General features: G+C 51.7%; 1 protein-coding gene across 1 annotated transcript; it reads right to left on the reverse strand.

The window, feature by feature from the left end:
* Positions 1–46: 46 nt before the first annotated feature.
* On the reverse strand, positions 47–13,377 carry SLC25A18 (solute carrier family 25 member 18). The gene is made up of 7 exons (XM_023644027.2): positions 12,731–13,377; positions 6,834–6,957; positions 5,844–5,943; positions 3,274–3,501; positions 2,496–2,638; positions 1,562–1,716; positions 47–569 (listed from the first exon to the last, which is right to left on the reverse strand). Exons 2-7 carry the CDS (start codon positions 6,947–6,949, stop codon positions 502–504), a joined length of 810 nt encoding a protein of 269 aa, XP_023499795.2. The 5' UTR covers positions 6,950–6,957; positions 12,731–13,377; the 3' UTR covers positions 47–501.
* Positions 13,378–16,770: the final 3,393 nt, after the last annotated feature.

Below are 16,770 nucleotides of genomic sequence, written 5' to 3' on the forward strand. Positions count from 1 at the left end.
TTGCAGCCTGCCTGCTTCTCCCACTACTTACAAGACGAGATTTTAACTAGTTGACTTTATTTCAAACAGTGTTCCATGGACACTGGTCTGCAAGAGCTTGTGCTTCAGAAGGAGGATTTGGGACAGGATGGCTGCCCTGACTTTGCCTGGGCTGCTCAGTTGTTGTTGAAAAGGAGGTGGTTAGGGGCTTCTGCAGTTCCCTGGAAGCTGTGGCCTCAAAGAAAATGAATGCAGGTATCACGAAGGGAGAGCAAGGCTCTACCCAGCTTGCTTATTAGAATAAGGCGGTTTCTTCTGAGACTGAGGTAGTTCTGCAGGTTAGAGGACAAAATGCAACACGGGGGCCATCTTGCTCTTCCCCCTCTAGTCTAGAAAGAATGAGCTGGAGAGATGGCAGCAAGTAAGGGGACTTGAGCTCCAGCTCTGTCTACTCAGAACACTTTAAGATACTCTCCCCGATACCAATGAAGTAGACACTATGGGCAGTCCCAAAGAGAGGAGCTATGACAAGGGCCCGGCAGCCTGCTCCTTTCGTGAAGGCAGATGGTCCCTCCTGAATCCAGAGTTTCCTGGGGAGAAAGAAGAGCCCAGTGAGCTGATGGGCAGGAGTACAATGCAGCTAGGTGGCGTCCTCCCCTCCAGCGTGTGCACGCCTTTCCTTTGAGAGCAGCAGCACTTTCCACAATAGTGAGATCCCAGTGGGTGGAGCCGGGCCTCACCCATTATGTGTTTGCAGTTTGATTACTACGCAGTTGGGTCCAGGCCATGGAAAATAGGCTCAATCCGGCTAGACCCTTTGGGAGAAAGATGGTGTAGGGATGAAGGAAAAAGGTCCCAGTGCATCCTGGTTTTGTTGAGAGGTGAGGGAAAGGGACAGATTTCAAAGAAATCCAGAGCTCAGCATAGCACAGTGATAAAATGGTTCTCCAGATCTGGCATAGGTGGACACCAGCACGGAGAACTGTCCCAGCCACAATCCATATAAGTAGTGAACTTTGCTTTTGGTGTCCTCAGCATGAAGTGGTTGGGTTTCCTTTTAGAGCCAGTATACGTGAGATGAATCCTGAGGCCAGTTCTGCCGTTGTGGTCTGTACTGGAAGGTCTCCTCTCTTTGGTCTCATAAAATGAAGGAATTGGAAACTGCACAACCCTCCAGGTCACTCGCACTCTAGAAAGGTCCATCTGCGTGTTAGAGCAGCTGGACGCAGCCCTAAAGTGAGGGCTCCCACCGCCTCAAACTTTAAAATAGCAGCAGTCATTTATAGCTGATGCTCACAACTCTGCTGAGGGACAAAAAGCTAATGAGATCAGCACTTAGAAGGTGAGGAGATTTGTCAATGATAAGAAAGCAGAGGTCTCCTGGGCCCCACTTTTCTGTGTGAGGACCTTTGGTGAGTTTCTGCCTGTGGCCACAGGTTGTGACCCAAGAGGGTTTTCAAGTTGGGGCTGACGCATCTCTAAAAATGTGCACAATTCCTGTTTATCCTATGGATGACTACACAGGTGGCTAATTCGTAAAGCAAATCAACCCTTGAAGCCCCTACATCTGCCATGCACTTACCCTCCAGAGGCGTGACTGTGACAGCAGCTACAGAACCTGCAACACAGCCTGGCGCAAAGGAGTGAGCAGAGGAAGCCTTCCCAGTAAGCTCATCGAAGCCAAGGTGGTTCAGGTTGGCAAACAGTGGGAAGTAGATGATGGCGAAGGGAATGTCTCTGCAGGGGAGGAATAAGAAACACTGAGCCACATGCCTCGGGCTTCTGCCCAAGGTCATACAGTGAGCCCACTAGCTGTAGCGCTCCTCAGATGGGTCAGAGACAAACCCACAACGACTTAGTCCTTCCATGGCACCCATTATAATGTAGGGCGACAACATCAGAGAGATCAGTTTGCCTTCACCCCCACCCCCAGCTCGTTACTCTGCCCTACCAGCACCTGCAGCTTCTGGATGAGGAGCCAGGTGCAGGTTCAGCGACCAGTAACTTGTTCTTTAGAAGAGGGCAGGCAGGCCACGGTCAGAGTTAGTAAGTTGGGTAAGTGGCTGGTGAAGAGCTGTAAGGAAGGGTTGAGGGGTGGGATGGGCAGGAAGGTGCAGTTCGTTTAGCCACTGCCCAGGTGACAGAAGAACTAGGCCGTGTCGTGGGATGCTTCTGATCAGCTTGAAGGATTTTGGCCAAGCAGCAAAGTAAAATGATGGGGTGTATGCTTTTAAGCGATCCGTGGTCTTTGGTAGACGAAGATTCTTAAGTGCCTTTTGGCCACAGAACAGCCAGTACTCCTGTGGGCCTGGTCACTGGAGATGGGCCTAGGACTAGTCTTCCAGGTGCCCATTCTATGTAGCCCTGCCCAATTCTGGACAAAGTAGGAAGCACCGAGATAGTTTGCTATCCTGGGTGTGAATATTCTAGGAAACCACAGAGACAGGTTGGGGCAGCAATCTCTCTGGCCCTCTGTTCCCTCTCCCTTCTGTGTCCCAAGTCCAGGAAGAACTCACCTCCTCACCTGTGTCTCTTCACCTGAGGAGAGTGGCACCCAGACCCTTAGAGACCAGCCAGGCCCTGGGTACAAAGCAGCTCCCAGACAGTGAGGGTGGCAGATGGGCGCTCGTGGGTGGCTGCTGAGCCAGTAGTGTAGGACCTGAAGGAGGAAGGTGCTGAGGCCGAGCCCTGATGATGGACGGAAAGCAAGAGACAGACTCCCCGTCACAAGGCAGGCCCAGCATATGCGGCAAAACACTCGCACGAGTCTGGCTCCCTGTCCAATCCCTGGGACCGCTCCGAGGCAAGGCTGACACCCTGCTAGAATTCTGAGGATTGTCCTAATTTTAGAACATTAATTTTGGCTCGAAAGAAATCTTTATAAGTTCTGTATTACTTAACGCGTTGTCTCTGCTGCATAAGATGCTTCCCAAGAGCACAGCCATTGCCTGCCTGGCTTTCTTTAAAGGAAGCAGTCATAATCCCCCCGCCCCATTCCTTATCCTCCTGTTAAAACTGCTTTTGATCTGTGTTCTATTTCTAAACCACCTCTGAACCTATTTATAGCTGTATCCTATCAGCACTTGGGGACAGAAGTGTTACAGGCCATGGGCGGTTCCTAAAATCTTTAGGAAATCAAGCCTACATATCAAGGCAATATGATAGAGGTAGTAGGGTGAGTATTCTGTGTCCCTCCTGAATCAGGATTCTCATTTCTGCTATTGGTTCTGGAGCTAGAGTGGTTCTAGAGTTGAAATCTAGAATGATAACCATAAAATAAAGACTTGCACTAACCTGGAAAGTGATTGGATCGCGCAGTCTAGCAAATGAGCACAGAATGTGGGGAAATCTGTTCTGCTCATAGCCCTTTATCAACCCCGTGTGAAGTTGGGATAGGCCTCCCCCAGACGCCCAGCATCCTGCAGCTGAATCTTGAGCACTTCCATGGGACAGGTCATTAGCACCTGGCACCTTCCAGCTCCACATCTGGCTAGCATCTCCATCTTCACATTCTGCTGCATCCTGTGGGACCAGGAGTCAGGCTCCTCCAGACACAGCCCAGCCCTGCCATCCCACCCGGCCTGTCTACCCTCCCTCGGTAGTTGGGAATTTCCATGTGTGGTAGTTAGTCTTGTCCCCATCGGTTGCCACTCAGTCAGCTGAGTAAATAATCACCTGGCCCTCAGGCTGAATCTCCTTAAAGACATAAGACTAAATTTAAAACAGGCTGCCAGGGGGGCTGGCCCCATGGCCGAGTGGTTAAGTTTGCACACTCTGCTTCAGCGGCCCAGGGTTTCGCCGGTTCAGATCCTGGGTACAGACATGGCACTGCTCATCAAGCCATGCTGAGGTGGCGTCCCACATGCCACAACTAAAAATACGCAACTATGTACTGGGGGTCTTTGGGGAGAAAAAGGAAAAATAAAATCTTTAAAAAAAAAAAAACAGGCTGCCAGGGAGGTAGCAGTCCATCAAAGTTGAAACTAGTACCATGGAACTACCCATTACAGGCATTTGATTGTCCCTGATCCCTTAAGCAGTAATCACTAGGGCAAAGAGGGGTACAGAGAGAACCAGCAAGTGTTTGGGGGTTGATTTTTAAAAATTCATCAGCATAAAAACAGACACATAGATCAATGGAACAGAATTGAGAGCCTAGAAATAAACCCAAGCATACAGTCAACTAATATTTGACAAGGGAGCCATAAAAACTCACTGGAGAAAAGACAGTCTCTTCAATAAATGGTGTTGTGAAAATTGGATATTCACATGTAAAAGAATGAAACTAGACGCATATCCTACATCAGTCACAAAACGTAACTCAAAATGGATTAAAGACTTAAATGTAAGACCTGAAACCATAAACTCCTAGAAGAAAACAGGGGGAAAGCTCCTTGACATTGGTCTCGGCAATGATTCCCTGAATATGGCACCTAAAGCAAAAATAAATAAGTAGGATTACATCAAACTAAAATGCTGCACAGCAAAGGACCGTCAACTAAATGAAAAGGCAACCTACTGAATGGGAGGTAATATTTACAAATCACACATCTGATAAGGGGTTAAATCCAAAATGTGTCAAGAACTCATACAACTCAATAGCAATAAAACTATCTGATTAAAAAAGGGGCAGAGGATCTTCTTTCTCCAAAGACGACGTAGAGATGGGCAACAGGTACATGAAAAAGGCACTCGGCATCACTAGTCATCAGGGGAATGCAAATAAAACCAACAATGAGCTATTACCTCACAGCTGTTAGAATAGCTGTCATTAAAAACAGGAGAAGTAAGTGTTGGAGAGGACGTGGAGAAAACAGAACTCTCGTCCACTGTTGCTGGGAATGTAAATTGGTGCACTCATTGTGGAAAACAGTCTGGAGATTTCTCAAAAAATTAAAAATAGAACTACCATGTGATCCAGCAATATCATGTCTGCGTATTTATCCAAAGGAAAGGAAATTACCATCTTGAAGAGACATCTGCACCCCGTGTTCACTGCCGCATTACTGACAACACTCGAGACATGGAAACAACCTAAGTTCCATTGACAGATGGGTGGATGGAGACAACGTGGTACACACAGTGGAATACTGCTCAGCCAGAAAAAAGAAGATCCTGCCATTTGTGACAACATGGATGGACCCTGAGGACACTATGCTAAGTGAAATAAGTCAGAGAAAGACAAACACTGTATGATGTCACTTACATGTGGAATCTAAAAAAAAGTCAAACTCAGAAAAAGATCAGATTTGTGGTTACCAGGGTGGGGGAATTGGGTGAAGGTGGTCAAAAGATACAGACCTCCAGTTATAAAATAAACAAGTCCTGGGCATGTAATGTACAGCATGATGACCGCAGTTAACACTGCTGTATGGTAAATTTGAAAGTTGCTAAGAGAGTAGATCTTAAAAGTTATCATGAGAAGGAAAAAAAAAATTTTTTGTAACTATATGAGGTGATGGATGTTAACTAGACTTGTATTCATTTCATAATACATGTATGTCAAGTCATTATGTTGTATACCTTAAACTTACTTACAGTGTTGTATGTCAATTATATCTCAATGAGACCTGAAAAAAAATTCATCACTAGTTGATGAATATACGTGTGTGTGTATATATATTCTATATGGTCAGTCAGTCAGTCAGTGTCTGTCTATCTAGAACGTCCAAATTACACCAGCTCATTTTATTCCTTCACTTTCCATCTGCCAAAACACACTAACCCTCAGCCATTTGTGTGCACATATTTATATACATGCAGAAAGGTAAACTGAGGCACATTTGCAGTCCTCTCGCCACCACCTTCCGAAAAACAAAAAACCATAGACACAGTGACGGGATTTCCGTGTCTCATCCTCCCACCTGGCGTACCCATCCTCCATTAGCAGCTGCCGGAAGAAGTCGTTGGCTGCCAACTTGATGGCCTTCTCCAGAGTGACCAAGGTTAGGTTCCCAGCGGCCCCTGGAGTGACAAACGAAGATGAGGAGGAAATGCCCCCTCAGGAGTAACGATTCCCTGAGTCTGCCACTCACGTTGGCAACCCACTCCCAGCTCTAGCCAGGGAAGTTTCTGGAAGTAAACAGGGTCAAGGTGGGTTCCTCTGCCTGTTTTGCTGAAATATGCATTCTGTGTCGTTTTCTCTCAGCACGCTGCCCTTCTGTATGTGTGTGTTTCCTTTGGGCTCACTGTCCTTCCTGGTGCTGCCCACCTCTGCCGGTTAACGAGCAGCTCCCAGAGTAAGCCTCCATGATAAGGCTTGGGGGACAGGGCTGGAGGCCTCGTTACTCTGCTGCACTAGCCCAGGCCCATGGGCTGCGGTGTGGGTCACAGGTGTTTCCTTCATTTCTCAGGGGTACTCGCACATCAGCTCCTTTTCCACGAGAGCACCGTCTCCATTTTCCAAGGTATACTCACAGTTGTGCTGCCCTGGACAGGGACGCTGTGGGGACCGACACAGCACTGGCTTGTGTCAGGGAAGAGCCACCCAGTAACTCCCTTCCAGGAGCTCCAAAGTCTTTCCAATCTCTGTCCCTGCCAGCCTCTCCCCCTTCTGCTGTTAGCACCTAGATGCCCTGACAGCCCTGAAGGAGAGGGGAAGAAGTTTGAGGGCTCACTTGCTTCTAACATCACACAGTGAGGCAGTGGTGGTGCCAGGCCGGAGCCCAGGGCTCCTGGGTTCCTCAGTGTGCTCACTGGTGCCCCCACACCTCACCATAACCACTTCTGCCTCCACCAAAGAACATGAGGGCTGGGGAACAGCACATGTGGTCCAGGATCACCTGGTGGCCAGGCCCCATCCAGGAATTCCCTGGGCAGAGGGAATGCCATTTCCCAATGTCCTATAAACTCACAAAGACTGGGGCTCCTGTGCCACAGCCTCCGTCCTGTGCCCAGCCAGGCCTCTGGGATGCCTAATAAGCCCGCCTCGGTACATGTCCAAGAAGCCCTCCGTCCTCGCTGTCTTCATCAGGCAATCTATCTTAGAAGCAGAGGTCAGAAAAGGAATTAGTGGTGAATAGGAGGCTGCTCCATCAGCCCTGCCCCACCCTGTGCTGGGCACACCCTAGGGGACTGCCTCCCCCAAACCTCCAACACACACCCCCTGATGTACACACCCCCTACAGAAACTGGAAGGAGTGAAGCCCCATGCTCCTCCTCTGCGGCCCCCCGCCTGCCGCACCCCAGCCCCAGGACCTACATCCCTTTGTAGGTATATTTCCATGCTGGTTCTGCAGTCGAGTCTTGGCCAAGTCAATGGGGAACACCCAGGTCACCCCCACAAGCCCTGCCACGCCTCCATTGATGAGTTTTGCTGTGACACTAGGCCATGGGGTGGAGGGAAGTACAGAGTGAGAGCAAGCGGCACAGAAAGAGACAGCAGCACGGAGGGAGGCTGGCTCGTGGCCAGGCCTGGCGGGCGAACGGAGAGAGGAGGGCAGGAGAGTGGGACTAGAGTGGAAAAGGGTAGGACTGACACCCTGCAGGTGTCCAGAGACCGCTCTCCTCAGCCTCCTGCCCACCCAGCAGCCCCCACAGCTGCTCTGGTGTGCCTTCCTCTCCAAGATCCAGGTCCAGAGACAGGTTAGGGGCCAGGAGGGCCTGGCCACCTCCTCTGGGGTCACTGCCCTCACCAGGGCTGAAGCATCTTGCCCTCACCCCACAGGGAAATGCTCGTAAAGCTAGGGCACTGCAAGGGCTTCTGGGAAGGAGCCAGCCCAGAGGCCAACTCTGCCCCCTGGGGCCCTGCCATGGGGTGGGAGTCCTCAACGAGGCTCCGAGGGTTGCCATCAGAGCTGCCACCAGCAGCTGCTCTCTGGCTTGTCCCCCACCATTGGAGCCACGTGTGGAAAAGTTTTCAAACACATTGCAATTTTATTCCTGGCTTCAGGTCAGTCAGAGCTGAATTTGAATCCTGGCTTTGCTGTTCACTTAAGCAAGTTACCTCACTTCTCTGATCCTGTTTTCCCCTCTGTAGAACTGGCCTCAGGGGTTTTGTGAGACTGAAATAAGTTAATGCCTTTGGTAAGTGATAGCTATTATTAATAATAGGAGAGCACACATTTCTGAGAAGGAGGGCTTCTTGTCAGCAGAGGAACCAGGTGGAGTATCGAGACTGTCTGATTCTGGCCAAAAGTGAAGTCACACTTCACGTAACATGGGCCCCTCATCCCACAGGAGTTCTGGAAGACCAAAATAGAAAATAAAGCTTTCTCAGACTCCTGGGACCTAGGAGGACGTCCTTGTCTCTCAGGCGAGGGAGGTCATCTGGGAGTGGTCAGAGCAGATAACCTAGATATTCTCACCACTGGACCTTGAGGAGCACGCAGGAAACCTGGTGACAACAAACAGAATTGTGACTTAAATTTTGCAATCTGAGAAGATGCTATCCAAATAATTACAAATTATGTTTAACTGTAGATGTTTTTTTCCTTTTTGGGGGGATCCTGCGGGTCAGTGGTTCTTGCCTGCTCCCCCGGGCAGGGCTCAGCTGTGCTCAGCTGTCCTCCAGGAATCTGGACGAGAAGCCGGGCAACATGTAGCTCCACAGCAACCCTTCCCTGAAACCTGGCCCAGAGGGCTGACAGGCAGAGTTCACCTCTGATCCAGGCTGAACATCCTGCACCAGGCCGGGCACGGCAGGGGCCCTGGGACGCAGGCTGTGCTCCTCAGGGGGTCCCTGGCTGAAGCAGAAGCAGCATCCGTGCCCTCGACTCTCCCCGCCATAGCAGTGCGGGCAGAGCCTGGGTGTCAGTGGAGACTGGCCTGAGCCACCTTCCCAGCAAGTCACAACTTGCCCGCCATGGGCCAGCTTGCTTCATTACTTTCCCTTCCCAGACCTTTGGACTCTGGGATTGAGACTAGAAGGGAGGATGAGAGAAAGGAATAATGGGCCTAAACTATGGCTCACGGGGAGGACTTCTGGGGCATTCTGGGACATTCTAGAGAGACAAGGGAGAGCAGAGGTGAGGGAAGCTGAGGGGATACCAAAGAGGGATTTTGTGTGTGTGTGTGAGGAAGACTGGCCCTGAGCTAGTATCTGTTGCCAATCCTCCTCTTTTTGCTTGAGGAAGACTGTTGCTGAGCTAACATCCATGCCCATCTTCCTCTCTTTTATGTGGGGCACTGCCACAGCATGGCTGATGAGTGGTGAGTAGGTCCACACCGGGATCCAAACCCACAAACCCCGGGCCGCCGAAGCCAGAGAAATTAGGGACACCCCAATCCCAGGTCCACTCCCTACACCTCCACTGGACAGACATGGTAGCGTCTGCAGCCACAGAGTGCCTTTACTTAGTACCAGAGACCATGATTTGACAAGTTTCTGGCACTGGAAAGTGCACTAGTAAACAGAGTCAGCAAAGAGGAAACTGACAGCCAGCCAGCCAAGGCTTTAAAGGAGTCACAACACCACAAAAATCCCAAACTTGTCAACAGGGCCCATAATTGCTCCATCCCTAAGGCAATCCACAGGCCCCAGTGTTAGTCAGTCTACAAGTATGTGATGTGTGCCCACTGTGTGCCTGTCACAGTTCTAGGCAGGAGGGATACAGCTGAGAACAAAAACAAGGTCCCTGCCTTCTCAGAGTTTAAATGCTACTGGTTCTGGCAGTGACAGGAATAGACTTCTAAAGTGACACAGCGCCCCTCCCACTGGGCACCCTCCGCACTCTTCTCCCAACACAGGCCTCGCAAGACCCCGGGCAAGGGGAATCCTTCCAGCAAAGAGACTATGTAGCTCTTTCAATGAGTTTTTTCTGGGACATATAAAACATGGGGCCTATCAGCAGTCGTGTGAACTGTCACAGTGTTTGGGAAACTGAGAGACAACTTGTAGCAAGAGATGAATAGAAACCCTGGTCACACAGCGACCCACTTCATTCCTGACCTTGGGTACCGAGGGCATATTCCACTATGCTTCTGGCAAAGGATAGTCTTAAGCAAGTTAGTTAGTTTTTGTAACTTGGTAACAAAAGAGTCCTTAACTAATGGATATCTTTTAAAACTCTCAAATTCCATTTAATAGCAATAGGGCTGCTTAGACAGTGAGTGCTGTAGGGTTCGTGCCAGGTCATTATGGACTGGCTTGGAGAAAGGGCTAGAAGTGGCCTGAATGAACAAGAGAAAGTTTACAAGGAGAAGAGGGAGGAGGCAGCCTGGGTGCGAGCACTGCGGGCGTGAAGATGGGGCCCTGGCCGGCCCGCAGGGCGCGCTGGGAAGGCAGCTGCAGAGGTGGCTGAGGCCAGGTGTGGGGAACCTGGAGATCACCGGATAAGCGTGTACCCCAGAATTAAGTAAACTTTGACAGATTTGATCCTATAGGCAGTAAGGAAACACTGAATGCTTTTAAAGGGCAACCTCCCAAACTGCGTGTGGTAGGGGGACAGTAGTTCTGGAAGAACGGGTTGAGAAAAGGAACTCTGGGGTCAGAGACTAGTCAGGAGACCATGTGGTAAAGGATGGAGTGGAGAGGCAAGGACTAGGGCGGTGGGGAGGGCGCAGAGTACAGGGGCGGGGGCTGCAGAAGATGGAGACGTGGAACTGCTGGAGGCCTGCAACCTGAGGAGGAAGGCCTGCACGGAGAGGAGCTGCCTGCAGGGAGGGAGGGACAATGAGACAGAAGCTGCCTGCGTTTCAGGAAGTGTCCCCTCCAGGGACAAGTCAGCGGGAAGGGACACCCAGCTCAACGCAATCGCAGACACCTCATTCTGCTGGGGCACGGCCGGGGCACATCTTTCCACCCTCGGCTGCCCAGTTTCGAGAAGCATTTCTGCCCTGTGTTTGTGTGCGTGTTTTTGTACACAATGGGTCTGCTTGCCCCTTGCCCTCGTGACTGTCAACTCTATTCTGCAAACCAGGAGCTGGCTCAGGGTGGTCCTGGGCAGTCAGCTGCTGACAGGTTCTGGTGGATGGGGGAAGTCCTTGCGTCAGAGGCCGGGCCTCTACCCTCAGTCTCCTCACACTGAGGGCGGCATCCAAGGGCTGCTCAGGCCTCCCCCACCCCCAGGGACCCACCCCTCACATCAAAACTAACCTGTGACCCGTTCCATCTGCTTCCCAGGGAGATAGCTGGCTAACAGATGCTTAGGCAATGATCAATTCCTTTTTTTTTGTTAATAATGAACATTCGTTCTAGTTCTTAAAATACTTAATAGAAAAACATTAGAAAATTCAGAAAGCACAGAAAACTGTAAAGTAATTCTTGCTGCATTGTTTCTGAGGATCCTATTTTGACCAAGGCCATTCGGACACATCTCTTTAGAGAAACAATCCCCGGGTGGGGGGAGCTGCAGGCCCTAGCAGGCCAGGGTTTCTGAGCTCCTCAGATCAAGTGGTGGCTTGTCATCACCCCACAGGAAAACACTCTATTCCCTGGACTTCTGTGACCCCTTGGGTTCTCCCCAGTGGCTCCTCAGCCTCCTGTGACATATGTTTCTCGCTCACCGGTGCCTGCAGAATCCTGCCTGAGTTCTTGACTCCTTGCCCTCTGCACAGGCATCCTGAGCAAGCCCACCTCCTCCTGGGCTTGCTCACTGTCTGCTCACTCATGACTCCCAAGCAGCCCCAGCTCAGGCGCTCTGCCCTGTCTGTGTCCACACCACCATCTTCACTGCTCCCAGCCACTCTCACCCTGCTGGTCCAGTCCAACACAATGTGCTGGACTCTCCTCTTCCCGCTCACAACGCCCCTCCAGACCTCCTGGCTCCCTAGCTCTGAGAACAGCACCTGCAGCCGTTCAGTCACCCAGGATAAATCTGCACACGGCCACCCACCCTCCCACAGATGACCCGTCCTCACGCACCATCAGCTCTTCCTCCTCAGTCAGTGCCGCTCAGGCGTGTGGCTCAGGGTGGTCTGTGACACGCACAGAAATTGTGAGTGAAGCCTCAGAAATTTTCATGGCAACTTGACGAATTTCATGTTTTGGAATCCATTAATAAAAATGTGGGCTTATATTTTATCTTTTTTAAAAATTCTATTTTTCTAGTAATTCATTTTTATTACATTTTACAAAATTATAGGTCTATATTGGACTGAGGGAAAACAGGTCCTTCATCATGGAAGAAAACACTGTCTCCAGGGCCCAAGAGCCACGGCCAGATCACACAGGTGTCACCTACTGCCTGGAGCCCCACAGCCTGACTCGGCCCACGGCCCTCAGCCTCCCTCCCCTCAAATCTACTCCCTATAACAGGCCAAGTGAGGGGAAGGGTGGGCTGGGCCCCATTTCCAGCCTGCCATGTAGGCACTTCCCTCCTAAAGGGCTTTGCTAACTTACCCCACCTCCTAGGACCGCTTCCCCACTCCATCCTCATGGGCCCTCTTGCCCCCTGGGCTGCGTCCCCCGCCCCTGCGGCCGCCTGGACCTGCCCTTCCAGGAGGCGCCCAGGCCCCTTGTCTGAGGTGGGCACACACTGTCCCTGTTGACCAGGACGCTCCTCCCCATCTCCACCTGATGAAGCACAGTTGTTCCGTGGGTTTCCGCTTCCTCCCAGGAGCCCTGAAGGCCCGCCAATCCTGGAGCGGGGCCCTCTTCTGTGACCCCGTTTAATTCCCACTTAGAGCACTTCCCACGTTGTGTCACGACCGTTTGTCTCCTGGCCTGCGCCCTCGGCGCGATGCTAAGTTACCGGAGGAGACAGACGGGCCCAGGGCAGAGGCGCGTGCGGATGTCGGAGTGACGCCCGAGGGAGACCCCGCGAGACAGGCGGCTCTGCTCTTCCGCGGCCCTCCTCGCTTCACGCTTCACCTTGTGAGAGGCTCAGGGACGAGGGCCAATCCTTCGAGTGAGCTGGCGGCGCCGGCTGCCCCGGGGGCCCGTCTGCCCACGACCGCTCCCGCCTCTTCCCGGCTGTCCACGTGCGCGAAGAGGGTCTTTTCTGAGCAGCTCCAAGCTCGACGCAGACGGACACACACTCGCCTGCTGTCAGGAAGGACGCCAGGAATCGGGCCAGCTCCCCGCCAGAGGCCCGCGCCAGGCCCGGCCCGTCTGTGGCTCCCCGTCTGCGCGCCGCCGCAGCCCCCGCCGCGGCCCCAGCCCCACCGGCTCCGGCACCTTCCCTCGGGTGGGCCTGGAGGAAACCCGAAGGGGCCGCCGCGCCGCCGGTCGCCCGGCCGCCCTCGGTCGCTGGTCCGACTGGGACGACAGCCCGCGCCAGGAAGGCTTCGCTCGCGGCCACCGGAGGCCTGGGGGCGGGGCGGGGACACGCAGGGACAGCAGCGCGGGGCGGCCCTGCTCCGGCCCGCGCGCTCTCCCACTCCGGCCACTGACCGCTCCGGCGAGTGGGCGTGCGGGGTCCACACGGCGCGCTCCGGGCCGGCACGGTTCCGCGCGCTCGAGCGTCACGGCTGAGTTGTGGACTCGGCGCAGGCTCGGGGCGGCTTCCTTCCCGCTTTTCAGGGAGGAATTAGGGATTGACTTGGGGCTTGAAGAGCAAAGGCAGAGAGGTGACAGCGACACCAGCTTCTCTTTAGTGGCACATCGTCTAGTCTGGGGCAAGGGGCTAAGGCAGTGGGGTGGAGGAAAGCTGTAGCCATGCGGGTCGGATGGGAGGGGACCTCGCTGCCCCGCCAGGCACTGGGGAGATGAGGAGCCTGCAGGGCACAGACTTTGGGGTCAGAGACCCAGGCTCCAATCCCAGCTGCCAGGCTAATAACTCTCTCTCTCGAAGCAACTTACTTAACTTAGTGCTTTTCTTCATCAAAAGGGGATTGAGATAGCCACTTCCTAGGATTGCTATGAGGATCTCCTGAGGCAGGAGAGCAGTGTGGCTAAGAATGGGCTTTGGAGTAAGACTGCTTTCGAACTGGTTTGAATTCCAGTTTACCACTTACTAGCTGTGTGACTTTAAACAGGTTACTTAACTTCTCGGTGCCTGCTTCCTCATCTACAAAATGAGACTCATACTTAGATGCAGAACACTGAGTACAGTGCCTGGCACGTAAAAGGTGTTTGCTAAATGCTTTTGTCCTCCCTTTTTCTGGTGAACAATGGAAAGGTGATGCAGGATGTGGAATGGGGTTAGAGGGCACAGTTCAAATTCATGGCAGCATCAGGTGGTTTGGACAGGCCAAGGGGATTACAATAATCAAGGCAAGAGACAAAATGAGAAGCTGCATGCAGGCGGGAAGAGGGGCGAGTGATTTCTGTGCAGAATCGACAGGGCTGGGCAGCTGATGAAACATGTCAGGGGCAAGTGGCAGGTTTCAAACACGGATCAGCGGGAGAAAGACTGATTATCACTCCAACCAGGAGCATCAGGAGTGGGTGGCGAGAGAGGAGGGAAGAAAAATTTGGCTGTTGATGTGGGGTTAGTGGCAGCTATGGCAATTGAGAAAGAGCGAGTGGAGCGCCCTGCACCTGCGTGGGCCGGGCCCTGCAAGCTTGCGGCAGGGCGAGATGGTGTGGCGGCTGTGGAGACCCGGCAGGTCTGCAAAGGGCTGAAAACAGAGTTACCACAGGACCCGGCAATCCCACTTCTGCGGATATACCCAGAACTGAAAGCAGGGTCTCGAACATGTACTTGTACACCCATGTTCATTGCAACATCGTTCACGGTAGCCAAAACCCACACGTCCACTGACGGATGAGTAGGTAGAAATATGGCCTATACACACAATGGAATATGATCCAGCCTCAAATAGGAAGGAAATTCTGACACCTGCTGCAACATGGAGGAAGCTTGAGGACATTATACTCAGGGAAATAAGTCAGTCGCAAAAGGTCAAATATTGTGATTCTACTTATCTGAAGCACCTGGAATAGTCACATTCAGAGACAGCAGGTAGAACAGGGGCTGCTAGGGCCCGGGGGAGTTAGCCTGTGATGGGTGCTGGCGTCTGGGCAGGGTCAACCTCTGGGATGGGTGGTGGTGATGGTTGCACAATGATGTGCATGTACATACTGCAGCTGAAGTGTGCACTTAAAAATGCTTAAAATGGGAAATTTTATGTGTATTTTATCACAATAAAAAGGAAGAGAGGCCGGCCCAGTGGCATAGTGGTTAAGTTTGTGGTCCGCTTCTGTGGCCTGGGGTTCACCAGTTTGGATCCTGGGCACAGACTTACATACCACTCGTCAAGCCATGCTGTGGCAGCATCCCACATATAAAATAGAGGAAGATGGGCACAGATGTTAGCTCAGGGCCAATCTTCCTCAGCAAAAAGGAAGATTGGCAGGGGATGTTAGCTCAGGGCTACTCTTCCTCAAAAATAAATAAACAAATAAAAAGGAAAAGAAGTGAGCAATGAAACCAGTGTATTACATTTAAACATAATGGATGGCATTAGAGGAAGACGGGAGGTGTCAGTATTAAGGTGAATTGTAATAAAACGGCTTAGAAAGGATTTTAAAAACAAGGAGGCAAGGTGTCGGTAATAAAATTTCAAGTCATTTTACCGATAAAAAGTTTAAAACAGTGGCAAACAAAAAGAAAAAATCACAAAACAATGGCAGCAGGATACCTCGGTGTCAACATCCAGAAGAAATCTGGAAAATGTGACCAGAGGATGGTAAAGAAGTCTGAACTGAAGATTTCGCAAGCACAAGTTGACTGCACAGCGTGACAACTGAACTTGCAGGTAAAAACAAGATCATCTAGAGGAAGGTGTGTAAAGCTAAGGAGGGGCTGAGTGTTAGGAAGAGCACACCTTAGGAAGGGAAGCAGAGGGCGGGGCAGGAGAGCCGGGTGAGCGTGGTCATGGCACGACAGCTGGTCCCAGCAGGTGTGGGCCCAACTTGAGGAGCTGGAGGGCTGTGAAGTGATCTGGCTGAGGCTGTTTGTAAGTCAGTAGTTCTAGAAAGGCGGGGGGTGGAGGGGATAGCCAAATTGCAGGAGGATGGTAGTAGAGAAAGAAATGCCAGCTCCTATAGCGAAGAGTGTGAATGAAGGCAAAGAGATCAATATGTCATACTTAAGTAGAGGAAACTGGAGCCACTTGTGTAGGGACGGCAGAGAGGAGGAGGAGAGGCTAGTTGACTGGATTTGGTCAGGGCACAGACAGGAGAGGCTGGAACACAAGCACAAGGGGAAGCCAGCTTTGATGAAGGGACATCACTGGCAGAAAAGAAGAAAGGTAAAGATTTGGAAAAGCATGGCAAGTGAGAGCACTGTGTGAGGTGGCCTCCCTCTTTTTTTTTCTGGTGAGGAAGATTTGCCCTAAGCTTACATCCATTCCTTTGCCAATCTTCCTTTTTTTTTTTTTTTTTTGCTTAAGGAAGATTGGCCCAGAGCTAACATCTGTGTCAATCCTCGTCTATTTTTTTGTATGCATGGCTGATGAGTAGAGTAGGTCTGCACCCAGGATCTGAACTCGGGAACTAGGCTGCTGAAGCAGAGCACAGAACTATAACCATTGGGCCACGGGCGGCCAGGCCTCCTCTTTAAATAACAAGGTGAGGTCATTGGTGCGGGAAAGCAAGGATGCACTTGAGGCCTTAGTGCTCTGCGTTATCCTGTGATGAGCTTGTTAAAAATGCAGCATCTCGGGACCCACCCCAGACCTGGTGAACCAGAATCTGACCCTGTCAAGGTTCCCCAGGTGATTCATGGGCAGAATGCAAGTTTGCAAGCCACTGGTTTTGGAGTTTTGTAAACTGCAAACATTGTCAAATGTTGGCTGCACCACAGAATTGATGGGAAAGCTTTGAAAACTCCCTCTGCCCAGGCTGCAACCAGCCCAGTGGAAAACTCTCTGGGGGGAGGGCCCAGGTATCTGACTCTTGTTGTCGTCACAGGGATTCACCCTGAGCTCACATCTGTTGCCAATCTTCTTTCTTCCCTCCTCCCC

Source organism: Equus caballus, chromosome 6 (assembly GCF_041296265.1).
Source record: "Equus caballus isolate H_3958 breed thoroughbred chromosome 6, TB-T2T, whole genome shotgun sequence".
In the NCBI taxonomy this organism is placed as follows: Eukaryota; Metazoa; Chordata; class Mammalia; order Perissodactyla; family Equidae; genus Equus; species Equus caballus.